The sequence below is a fragment of the Caretta caretta genome, chromosome 6 (assembly GCF_965140235.1).
Source record: "Caretta caretta isolate rCarCar2 chromosome 6, rCarCar1.hap1, whole genome shotgun sequence".
In the NCBI taxonomy this organism is placed as follows: Eukaryota; Metazoa; Chordata; order Testudines; family Cheloniidae; genus Caretta; species Caretta caretta.
Window position 1 is genome coordinate 89,711,846 of NC_134211.1, and position 12,820 is coordinate 89,724,665.

A 12,820-nucleotide genomic window follows, 5' to 3' on the forward strand; every position below is an offset into this window, starting at 1 on the left:
GTTTCTGGGGAGGGCAGCCTTATTCCATCCACCATGGTAGGACAGTTTACCACTCCCAAACAGTAGCACGTACTCAGGAATCATTGTAGAACAAAGCATTGCAGTGTATGTTTGCTGGCGTTCAAACAAGATCCGTTCTTTATCTCTCTGTGTTATCCTCAGGAGAGTGATATCATTCATGGTCACCTGGTTGAAATAGGGTGCTTTTCTTAAGGGGACATTCAGAGGTGCCCGTTCCTGCTGGGCTGTTTGCCTGTGGCTGAACAGAAATGTTCCCCGCTGTTAGCCACGGGAAGGGTGGAAGTGCTAGCCACTTGCTGGGGGGAGGTAAAATGCGACCTTGGAACAAAAGCAATGTGCTGTGTATGTAATGTTAACAGCAAGGTTTATCGTGAAAGAGTGTACCCATTGTTCTATCGTGAAAGAGTGTACCCATTGTTCTATAAAATGTGTCTTTTTAAATACCACTGTCCCTTTTTTTTTCTCCACCAGCTGCATGTGTTTCAAGGATCACAGGATCTTCTCCTTTCCAGAGGCTAGCGAAGATTAGAAGGCGAAAAAAATGCACTCGTGATGAAATGTTCTCTGAGCTCATGCTGTCCTCCCACACTGACAGAGCACAGACGAATGCTTGGAGGCAGATAATGTCAGAGTGCAGGAAAGCACAAAATGACCAGGAGGAGAGGTGGCGGGCTGAAGAGAGTAAGTGGCGGGCTGAAGAGAGGGCTGAAGCTGAAAGATGGCAGCAGCATGATGAGAGGAGGCAGGACTCAATGCTGAGGCTGCTGGAGGATCAAACTAATATGCTCCAGCATATGGTTGAGCTGCAGGAAAGGCAGCAGAAGCACAGACCACCACTACAGCCCCTGTGTAACCAACCACCGTCCTCCCCAAATTCCAATAGCCTCCTCACCCAGACCCCCAAGAATGCGGTGGGGGAGCCTCCGGCCACCCAGCCACTCCACCCCAGAGGGTTGCCCAAGCAACAGAAGGCTAGCATTCAATAAGTTTTAAAGTGCTGTGTGGCCTTGTCCTTCCCTCCTCCACCACCCCTCCTGGTGCTTCTCTCCTCCGCCACCCCTCCTGGGCTACCTTGGTAGTTATCCCCCTATTTGTGTGATGAATTAATAAAGAATGCATTAATGTGATGCAACAATGACTTTATTGCCTCTGCAAGTGGTGATCGAAGGGAGGAGGGGAGGGTGGTTAGCTTATAGGGAAGTAGAGTGAACCAAGGGGCGGGGGGTTTCATCAAGGAGAAACAAACAGAACTTTCACACCGTAGCCTGGCCAGTCATGAAACTGGTTTTCAAAGCTTCTCTGATGCACACCGCGCCCTCCTGTGCTCTTCTAATCACCCTGGTGTCTGGCTGTGCGTAACCAGCAGCCAGGTGATTTGCCTCAACCTCCCACCCTGCCATAAATGTCTCCTCCTTACTCTTACAGATATTGTGGAGCGCACAGCAAGCAGTAATAACAGTGGGAATACTGGTTTCGCTGAGGTCTAACCAAGTCAGTAAACTGCGCCAGTGCGCTTTTAAACATCCAAATGCACATTCTACCATCATTCTGCACTTGCTCAGCCTGTAGTTGAACAGCTCCTGACTACTGTCCAGGCTGCCTATGTATGGCTTCATGAGCCATGGCATTAAGGGGGAGGCTGGGTCCCCAAGGATAACTATAGGCATTTCAACATCCCCAACTGTTATTTTCTGGTCTGGGAATAAAGTCCCTTCCTGCAGCTTTTGAAACAGACTAGAGTTCCTGAAGATGCGAGAGTCATTTATCTTTCCTGGCCATCCCACATTGATGTTGGTGAAACATCCCTTGTGATCCACCAGTGCTTGCAGCACAATTGAAAAGTACCCCTTGCGGTTTATGTACTTGCCGGCTTGGTGCTCCGGTGCCAAGATAGGGATATGGGTTCCGTCTATGGCCCCACCACAGTTAGGGAATCCCATTGCAGCAAAGCCATCCACTATGACCTGCACATTTCCCAGGGTCACTACCCTTGATACCAGCAGATCTTTGATTGCGTTGGCTACTTGCATCACAGCAGCCCCCACAGTAGATTTGCCCACTCCAAATTGATTCCCGACTGACTGGTAGCTGTCTGGCGTTGCAAGCTTCCACAGGGCTATTGCCACTCGCTTCTCAACTGTGAGGGCTGCTCTCATCTTGGTATTATTGCACCTCAGGGCAGGGGAAAGCAAGTCACAAAGTTCCATGAAAGTGCCCTTACACATGCGAAAGTTTCGCAGCCACTGGGAATCATCCCAGACCTGCAACACTATGCGGTCCCACCAGTCTGTGCTTGTTTCCCAAGCCCAGAATCGGCATTCCACCACATGAACCTGCCCCATTAACACCATGATGCCCACATTGCCAGGGCTTGTCCTTTGAGAGAAGTCTGTGTCCATGTCCTCATCATTTTCATCACCGCGCTGACGTCGCCTACTCTCCCAGTTTTGCTTTGCCAGGTTCTGGTGCTACAAATACTGCTGGATAATGCGTGTGGTGTTTAATGTGCTCCTAATTGCCAAAGTGATCTGAGCGGGCTCCGTGCTTGCCGTCATATGGCGCCTGCACAGAAAAAAGACGTGGAACAATTGTCTGCCGTTGCCCTGACAGAGGGAGGGGCGACTGATGACATGGCTTACAGGGTTGGCTTACAGGGAATTAAAATCAACAAAGGGGGTGGCTTTGCGAGAAACTGAATGGCCCCCTCAAGGATAGAACTCAAAACTGGGTTTAGCAGGCTGTTGATTTCACAGACGGTGGGAGGAGAAAATGAATACAAAACACATCTGGTCTATTTCTTGTTTTGAGCCACTTCATCTATCTTTATACATCTTGCTGGAAGCAGACTGTGCAGTACGACCGCTAGCCATCGTCATCTCCTGGGTGCTTGGCAGAAGATGGTGCAGTATGACTACTGGCCATCGTCTTCTGCTGGCTGCTGATTAAAAGACAGTGCACTGCCTGTAGGACTCAATCGCCATGAGACAAAACTTAAAAGGGAAGTGACCTGGCTGAGTCACTCCCATATTTGCCCAGGCACCCTGACCTCATCGAGGTTGGTTAAAAGAGCACCCAGGACTACGTCAATGACAGCTACCAGTCATACTGCACTGTCTGCTGCCAAAAGGCAATAAGCTGCTGCTGTGTAGCAATGCAGTACCATGTCTTTGAGCACCCAGGAGACATACAATGACGGTTAGCTGAGCGGGCTCTATGCTTGCCGTGGTATGGCGTCTGCACAGGTAACTCAAGAAAAAAGGCGCAAAACGACTGTCTGCCCTTGCTTTCACAGAAGGAGGGAGGGAAGGGGGACCTGATGATATGTACCCAGAACCACCCGCGACAATGTTTTAGCCCCATAAGGGACCAGGATTTCTACCCAGAATTCAAATGGGCGGCGGAGACTGCAGGAACTGTGGGATAGCTACCCACAGTGCAACGCTCTGGAAGTCAACGGTTGCCTCGGTACTGTGGACACACTCTGCCAACTACCTGCATTTAGAGCATTTGTGTGGGGACACACACAATCGACTGTATAAAAACGCTTTCTACAAAACCGACTTCTATAAAATTCGACCTAATTTCGTAGTGTAGACATACCCTCAGTGGAAGGGAATGAAGATCCCAAACCCCAAAGGGTGAAAGAGAGCAAACTTGGGAGAGGGTACAAATTCTCTGGAGGGACAATTGCTGCTCAGGGTGGCCCAAGAAAAATGGGATGAAAATGAGCCATGGGAAATTAGGCTGAATATCAAGAAACATTTCTTCACAGTGAAATCTACAGGGCTATGGAATCATCTCCCTGGTGAAGCCTCATTGTTAGGGACTGGAATGGGCAAAGTTCTGGGGAACAGAATGGGGAACAAATCTGTCTTGGCTTCTGGGGATGAACTTGATGGCATTTCATAAGGCATCTAAGCTCTAACCTCTAAGCTTCTGAAGAAGCAAATGGTGATCCTTGGGAGTGGAGTCAGAATGTCAGATTAATGTTGTGTCTGTTGAAATGATCTGAACTCTCCCTTTTACAGGATCTGGCCTGGCATGGTCCATGTCACCTTGGCTCTTCCTCAAGGCTCAGTGCCTTCCACTGCTGCCTATCTGTTTCCCTGTTGCTAGCTGTCTAGTGCAGATCTGTACTCATTCTTTCTAAAACCCACGACATGCACACAACCCCTAGATCTAACAGGCTCTCCCCAACCCCGAGCTGTCCATATCACATGACTGGTTCCTTACTTTCGTATAGCTATTCAGGGAAGGGTCTGTGCATATGTGTCTTGTACAGCACCCAGCACAATGGGTCCCCTACCTTGACTGCTATTACAATACAAATATTCTCCTTTCTCTAGGCCTGTCACCCTAACTGCTCATTTCCCCCTCCAATTGTTTTAAATTAATTTAATTAGAGTAAAAATATAAAACAGTGTTTCAGTTTCTTGGTGATTTTAAGACCTGCACATGACTTTTGAGAGTCACTGCATAATTTTATATTTATGAGACCTCTGTATCCCTTTCCACGATCGCCACCGTTCCCCATTTTTGTTGGTCTCACGTGTTCCATCTCTTTTTAGATGGGTCAGAAAATATATTTTATAATTTTGTAAAGTCAGATTTTAGAGTGCTGGGGAGAAAAATACACACCATACAGAGGAATTGCCATGCCAGGTGAGACAACAGATCCACCTAGTGCTAGTGTTCTGCTTCTTACTGTAGCCAATACCTCATGCTTCAGAAAAAAGTGCAAGAATCACTGTAATGGATAATTATAGAGTAAACTTCCCAAAGGGGAAACATCTTCCTAACCACCACCAGTCAGTGGTTGCCTTATGACCTGAAGCAAGAGGGTTCATAAATGATATATTTTCTTTAAAATCTTGTCTGCTGTAACTGTGGAGGTTCTCCTTATCCATACAAGTGTCTGATCTTTTCGTGAAGCCTGCTGAACTCTTGATGTATTGTCAGCAACTCCCAAAGATTAATTATGTGTTGTATAAAAATGTATTTACATGTGTTACCTTCCGGTTTCATTGCATGTCCCTTTTTCTTGTATTATGAGAGAAGGTAAATAAAAATGCCCACTTTTTAATCATTTAATTATTTATTTATTTTTGGCTGTTGCTTGTTTTTTATGCTAGTGCCCACAATGCACTAAGTGCTTTCCAGAGAGATAAAAAGGCACATTCCTTGTCTTGAGGAGCTCAGACAGAGGTTATGGAAAACATATAATTAGAATGATCAAGGTGATGCTTGGCTAAATCTAGGGAACATAAGCTTAAATTAATACTACAATCTTTGAAAATATTCCCTCCATCAGGATAAATCAGGTAGTTTCCTCATAAGCAGCACAAGTGAGTCTTGAAGGTAGCAGAGGAAGAGCCAATGTAGAGATTCAAAGATGTGGTTGAGGTGACCAAAATGACAGGCAAGTGTGTGTGCATTCATTCCACTAGTGTGCATTACCTTTCATTAGTTACCATTGAACGTCACCTGCCATGATGCTGCCCATTCGCTTAGCTTTGTTAGGTCCCTCAGAAGTTCCTCCATGTGTCCGATCTTGATTTGCTTAAATTTGTGTTACCTGCATATCTTGCTGCCTCACTGCTTACCTTGCAATTATAAACAAAAGTATTAAATACTGGTCTCAGTATAACATCTTCAGACACCACACATGTCCCATTCTGAAGACTGATGATTTATTCCTACTCTGTTTTGTCTTAGTTTCTAATCCATGACAGAAATTAAACCCATGATGACTTAGTTTCTTTAGGTTTCAGAGGAACAGCCGTGTTAGTCTGTATTCGCAAAAAGAAAAGGAGTACTTGTGGCACCTTAGAGACTAACCAATTTATTTGAGCATGAGCTTTCGTGAGCTACAGCTCACTTCATCAGATGTTTACCGTGGAAACTGCAGCAGACTTTATATACACACAGAGAATATGAAACAATACCTCCTCCCACCCCACTGTCCTGCTGGTAATAGCTTATCTAAAGTGATCAACAGGTGGGCCATTTCCAGCACAAATCCAGGTTTTCTCACCCTCCACCCCCCCACACAAATTCACTCTCCTGCTGGTGCTAGCCCATCCAAAGTGACAACTCTTTACATAATCAAGTCGGGCTATTTCCTGCATAGATCCAGGTTTTCTCACATCCCCCCCACCCCCATACACACACAAACTCACTCTCCTGCTGGTAATAGCTCATCTAAACTGACCACTCTCCAAGTTTAAATCCAAGTTAAACCAGAACATCTGGGGGGGGGGGGGGGGGTAGGAAAAAACAAGAGGAAACAGGCTACCTTGCATAATGACTTAGCCACTCCCAGTCTCTATTTAAGCCTAAATTAATAGTATCCAATTTGCAAATGAATTCCAATTCAGCAGTTTCTCGCTGGAGTCTGGATTTGAAGTTTTTTTGTTTTAAGATAGCGACCTTCATGTCTGTGATTGCGTGACCAGAGAGATTGAAGTGTTCTCCGACTGGTTTATGACTGTTATAATTCTTGACATCTGATTTGTGTCCATTTATTCTTTTACGTAGAGACTGTCCAGTTTGACCAATGTACATGGCAGAGGGGCATTGCTGGCACATGATGGCATATATCACATTGGTGGATGTGCAGGTGAACGAGCCTCTGATAGTGTGGCTGATGTTATTAGGCCCTGTGATGGTGTCCCCTGAATAGATATGTGGGCACAATTGGCAACGGGCTTTGTTGCAAGGATAAGTTCCTGGGTTAGTGGTTCTGTTGTTTGGTATGTGGTTGTTGGTGAGTATTTGCTTCAGGTTGCGGGGCTGTCTGTAGGCAAGGACTGGCCTGTCTCCCAAGACTTGTGAGAGTGTTGGGTCATCCTTTAGGATAGGTTGTAGATCCTTAATAATGCGTTGGAGGGGTTTTAGTTGGGGGCTGAAGGTGACGGCTAGTGGTGTTCTGTTATTTTCTTTGTTAGGCCTGTCCTGTAGTAGGTAACTTCTGGGAACTCTTCTGGCTCTATCAATCTGTTTCTTTACTTCTGCAGGTGGGTATTGTAGTTGTAAGAAAGCGTGACAGAGACCTTGTAGGTGTTTGTCTCTGTCTGAGGGGTTGGAGCAAATGCGGTTGTATCGCAGAGCTTGGCTGTAGACGATGGATCGTGTGGTGTGGTCAGGGTGAAAGCTGGAGGCATGCAGGTAGGAATAGCGGTCAGTAGGTTTCCGGTATAGGGTGGTGTTTATGTGGCCATTGTTTATTAGCACTGTAGTGTCCAGGAAGTGGATCTCTTGTGTGGACTGGACTAGGCTGAGGTTGGTGGTGGGATGGAAAATGTTGAAATCATGGTGGAATTCCTCAAGGGCTTCTTTTCCATGGGTCCAGATGATGAAGATGTCATCAATATAGCGCAAGTAGAGTAGGGGCTTTAGGGGACGAGAGCTGAGGAAGCGTTGTTCTAAATCAGCCATAAAAATGTTGGCATACTGTGGGGCCATGCGGGTACCCATAGCAGTGCCGCTGATCTGAAGGTATACATTGTCCCCAAATGTGAAATAGTTATGGGTAAGGACAAAGTCACAAAGTTCAGCCACCAGGTTAGCCGTGACATTATCGGGGATAGTGTTCTTGACGGCTTGTAGTCCATCTTTGTGTGGAATGTTGGTGTAGAGGGCTTCTACATCCATAGTAGCCAGGATGGTGTTATCAGGAAGATCACCGATGGATTGAAGTTTCCTCAGGAAGTCAGTGGTGTCTCGAAGGTAGCTGGGAGTGCTGGTAGCGTAGGGCCTGAGGAGGGAGTCTACATAGCCAGACAATCCTGCTGTCAGGGTGCCAATGCCTGAGATGATGGGGCGCCCAGGATTTCCAGGTTTATGGATCTTGGGTAGTAGATAGAATATCCCAGGTCGGGGTTCCAGGGGTGTGTCTGTGCGGATTTGATCTTGTGCTTTTTCAGGAAGTTTCTTGAGCAAATGCTGTAGTTGCTTTTGGTAACTCTCAGTGGGATCATAGGGTAATGGCTTGTAGAAACTCGTGTTGGAGAGCTGCCGAGCAGCCTCTTGTTCATATTCCGACCTATTCATGATGACAACAGCACCTCCTTTGTCAGCCTTTTTGATTATGATGTCAGAGTTGTTTCTGAGGCTGTGGATGGCATTGCGTTCCGCATGGCTGAGGTTATGGGGCAAGTGATGCTGCTTTTCCACAATTTCAGCCCGTGCACGTCGGCGGAAGCACTCTATGTAGAAGTCCAGTCTGCTGTTTCGACCTTCAGGAGGAGTCCATCTAGAATCCCTCTTTCTGTAGTGTTGGCAGGGAGACCTCTGTGGATTAGTATGTTGTTCAGAGGTATTTTGGAAATATTCCTTGAGACGGAGACGTCGAAAATAGGATTCTAGGTCACCACAGAACTGTATCATGTTCGTGGGGGTGGAGGGGCAGAAGGAGAGGCCCCGAGATAGAACAGCTGCTTCTGCTGGGCTGAGAGTATAGTTGGACAGGTTAACAATATTGCTAGGTGGGGTGAGGGAACCATTGCTGTGGCCCCTTGTAGCATGTAGTAGTTTAGAAAGTTTAGTGTCCTTTTTCTTTTGTAGAGAAGCAAAGTGTGCGTTGTAAATGGCTTGTCTAGTTTTAGTAAAATCCAGCCACGAGGAAGTTTGTGTGGAAGGTTGGTTCTTTATGAGAGTATCCATTTTTGAGAGCTCATTCTTAATCTTTCCCTGTTTGCTGTAGAGGATCTTGATCAGGTGATTCCGCAGTTTCTTTGAGAGCGTGAGGCACAAGCTGTCAGCATAGTCTGTGTGGTATGTAGATTGTAATGGATTTTTTACCTTCAGTCCTTTTGGTACGATGTCCATCTGTTTGCATTTGGAAAGGAAGATGATGTCTGAACTTCAATCCATCGGTGATCTTCCTGATAACACCATCCTGGCTACTATGGATGTAGAAGCCCTCTACACCAACATTCCACACAAAGATGGACTACAAGCCGTCAAGAACACTATCCCCGATAATGTCACGGCTAACCTGGTGGCTGAACTTTGTGACTTTGTCCTTACCCATAACTATTTCACATTTGGGGACAATGTATACCTTCAGATCAGCGGCACTGCTATGGGTACCCGCATGGCCCCACAGTATGCCAACATTTTTATGGCTGATTTAGAACAACGCTTCCTCAGCTCTCGTCCCCTAAAGCCCCTACTCTACTTGCGCTATATTGATGACATCTTCATCATCTGGACCCATGGAAAAGAAGCCCTTGAGGAATTCCACCATGATTTCAACAATTTCCATCCCACCACCAACCTCAGCCTGGTCCAGTCCACACAAGAGATCCACTTCCTGGACACTACAGTGCTAATAAACAATGGCCACATAAACACCACCCTATACCGGAAACCTACTGACCGCTATTCCTACCTGCATGCCTCCAGCTTTCACCCTGACCACACCACACGATCCATCGTCTACAGCCAAGCTCTGCGATACAACCGCATTTGCTCCAACCCCTCAGACAGAGACAAACACCTACAAGGTCTCTGTCACGCTTTCTTACAACTACAATACCCACCTGCAGAAGTAAAGAAACAGATTGATAGAGCCAGAAGAGTTCCCAGAAGTTACCTACTACAGGACAGGCCTAACAAAGAAAATAACAGAACGCCACTAGCCGTCACCTTCAGCCCCCAACTAAAACCCCTCCAACGCATTATTAAGGATCTACAACCTATCCTAAAGGATGACCCAACACTCTCACAAGTCTTGGGAGACAGGCCAGTCCTTGCCTACAGACAGCCCCACAACCTGAAGCAAATACTCACCAACAACCACATACCACACAACAGAACCACTAACCCAGGAACTTATCCTTGCAACAAAGCCCGTTGCCAATTGTGCCCACATATCTATTCAGGGGACACCATCACAGGGCCTAATAACATCAGCCACACTATCAGAGGCTCGTTCACCTGCACATCCACCAATGTGATATATGCCATCATGTGCCAGCAATGCCCCTCTGCCATGTACATTGGTCAAACTGGACAGTCTCTACGTAAAAGAATAAATGGACACAAATCAGATGTCAAGAATTATAACATTCATAAACCAGTCGGAGAACACGTCAATCTCTCTGGTCACGCAATCACAGACATGAAGGTCGCTATCTTAAAACAAAAAAACTTCAAATCCAGACTCCAGCGAGAAACTGCTGAATTGGAATTCATTTGCAAATTGGATACTATTAATTTAGGCTTAAATAGAGACTGGGAGTGGCTAAGTCATTATGCAAGGTAGCCTGTTTCCTCTTGTTTTTTCCTACCCCCCCCCCCCAGATGTTCTGGTTTAACTTGGATTTAAACTTGGAGAGTGGTCAGTTTAGATGAGCTATTACCAGCAGGAGAGTGAGTTTGTGTGTGTATGGGGGTGGGGGGGATGTGAGAAAACCTGGATCTATGCAGGAAATAGCCCGACTTGATTATGTAAAGAGTTGTCACTTTGGATGGGCTAGCACCAGCAGGAGAGTGAATTTGTGTGGGGGGGTGGAGGGTGAGAAAACCTGGATTTGTGCTGGAAATGGCCCACCTGTTGATCACTTTAGATAAGCTGTTACCAGCAGGACAGTGGGGTGGGAGGAGGTATTGTTTCATATTCTCTGTGTGTATATAAAGTCTGCTGCAGTTTCCACGGTATACATCTGATGAAGTGAGCTGTAGCTCACGAAAGCTCATGCTCAAATAAATTGGTTAGTCTCTAAGGTGCCACAAGTACTCCTTTTCTTTTAGTTTCTTTAATAATCTCTTGAAAAGGACTTTGTCAAAGGCTTTTGAAAATCCAAGCGACTGTCTTCTGGTTCTCCCTTCTTCACTATTTTGCTGACGTTCTCAAAGAATTCTAGTAGATGAGGGAGGCATGATTTTCCTTTACAAAGCCCTGCTGATTTGTCCCCAAATTCCATCTCTCTCAGCTGTTCCAATTCATCATCTCTGGTCTCTAACTTCTGAATTTGGGCTCAGATGGCCATGAGCTAATTGCACTATGCACATAAGTATGCCACTTGGCACAAGGCAAGTAGTTCTCATCCATTCTGCTCTCTGCACAATAAAATTCGGTAGCCACCTCCCCCCATGGCTAATTAAGCTAATGCAGCTTCCATAGCTAAATAAGGTATTTTACTCTGTGAGTGGGCATTAGACTGAAATAGGTTTTATCTTTAAGTTAGAAGTTCAGACATTTTATTTTATTTAACGGACTTTGTTCAATAGTTCCACAATTAATACAGCTATTGACCCCTCACTAGTAGTCCTGTGTACCCCGAACTCACGTATGCTCTCTCAGATTCCTTGGTATTCTATTTAAATATCAGTGTGCTGAGAACATTAGAAATCTTCAGATAGGACATTGTCTTCTAATTTCTGTAAATTACTACTAAAATTGCTTATAACATTAAAGAAGTAATAGTGATTAGAGCATCTTAAATCCTAAACAGACTGAATTCCAAATATATTTTCAAATAAAGATGTTGAGTTTAGCTCGTGGGATCCTATTATTTGTCATTTTGCAAATATTCAGATGTCTGCCAGGACTGTGTGAGAAAGCTTGGAAATCCTCAAAGTTTGCTGAATTATAGCAGAAATAGTTCTTCCTAGCAGAAATAAAGCCATGTGATTTAGGTGACCAGTGTGATTGTTAAATAGCTGCTGTGTTCCACCCCAGAGGTACCTGCATTCCCACAGTGGGTGTATCATTTGTAAAGTGCTTTGGGATGCTTTCAGTTGAAGGGGGGCTATAGAAATGTAAGTTCTTATTTTCTCCCTCGCCCCACCAGGATTTTAGTCAGGTACATCAGTCAATCTGAATGTATCTGTATTGCGCTGAATTCTGTCCTCACTTACATCCATAAAGGCCCTATTGACCTTAGTCAGCTACACAGGGAAAAAGAGAGCAGAATGTCATTCCTACATTTTGTGTCAGTCTTTTCTCACCCAAAAATGAACCCTGCTCCCCAAAACTCCACATTGCTCATAGGCTACCAACAGTCTGTCCAGCTCCCAACATGACCCCCTTCCAGGGCCAGCTGCTGCCTTCACATTTGTTTTAGGAATTCTCTGTTTCCAGGAGGGCTTTTTGTCTGAGTAGAATGGGTCCATAACCTGTGGGGAAAAGGCTATCCGCCTTGCTGCCAGTGGACATGCTCACTTATGCTCCCCTCCCTCCAACGCATTATTAAGGATCTACAACCTATCCTAAAGGATGACCCAACACTCTCACAAGTCTTGGGAGACAGGCCAGTCCTTGCCTACAGACAGCCCCGCAACCTGAAGCAAATACTCACCAACAACCACATACCAAACAACAGAACCACTAACCCAGGAACTTATCCTTGCAACAAAGCCCGTTGCCAATTGTGCCCACATATCTATTCAGGGGACACCATCACAGGGCCTAATAACATCAGCCACACTATCAGAGGCTCGTTCACCTGCACATCCACCAATGTGATATATGCCATCATGTGCCAGCAATGCCCCTCTGCCATGTACATTGGTCAAACTGGACAGTCTCTACGTAAAAGAATAAATGGACACAAATCAGATGTCAAGAATTATAACATTCATAAACCAGTCGGAGAACACGTCAATCTCTCTGGTCACGCAATCACAGACATGAAGGTCGCTATCTTAAAACAAAAAAACTTCAAATCCAGACTCCAGCGAGAAACTGCTGAATTGGAATTCATTTGCAAATTGGATACTATTAATTTAGGCTTAAATAGAGACTGGGAGTGGCTAAGTCATTATGCAAGGTAGCCTGTTTCCTCTTGTT

The 12,820-nt window shown here is 45.6% G+C and overlaps 1 protein-coding gene across 6 annotated transcripts in view; it reads left to right on the forward strand.

Moving 5' to 3' along the window:
* The window catches only part of LOC142072563 (uncharacterized), a 28,601-nt gene extending 23,517 nt beyond the window's left edge, over positions 1-5,084 (forward strand). For all 6 annotated transcript variants that reach the window (XM_075129785.1, XM_075129786.1, XM_075129789.1 and 3 more), the window contains one exon: positions 493-5,084. In XM_075129785.1, the coding sequence (XP_074985886.1) occupies positions 493-1,007 (515 nt within the window). In that variant the 3' untranslated portion in view covers positions 1,008-5,084. The remainder of the gene's footprint in view (positions 1-492) is intronic.
* The last annotated feature ends 7,736 nt before the right edge of the window (positions 5,085-12,820 follow it).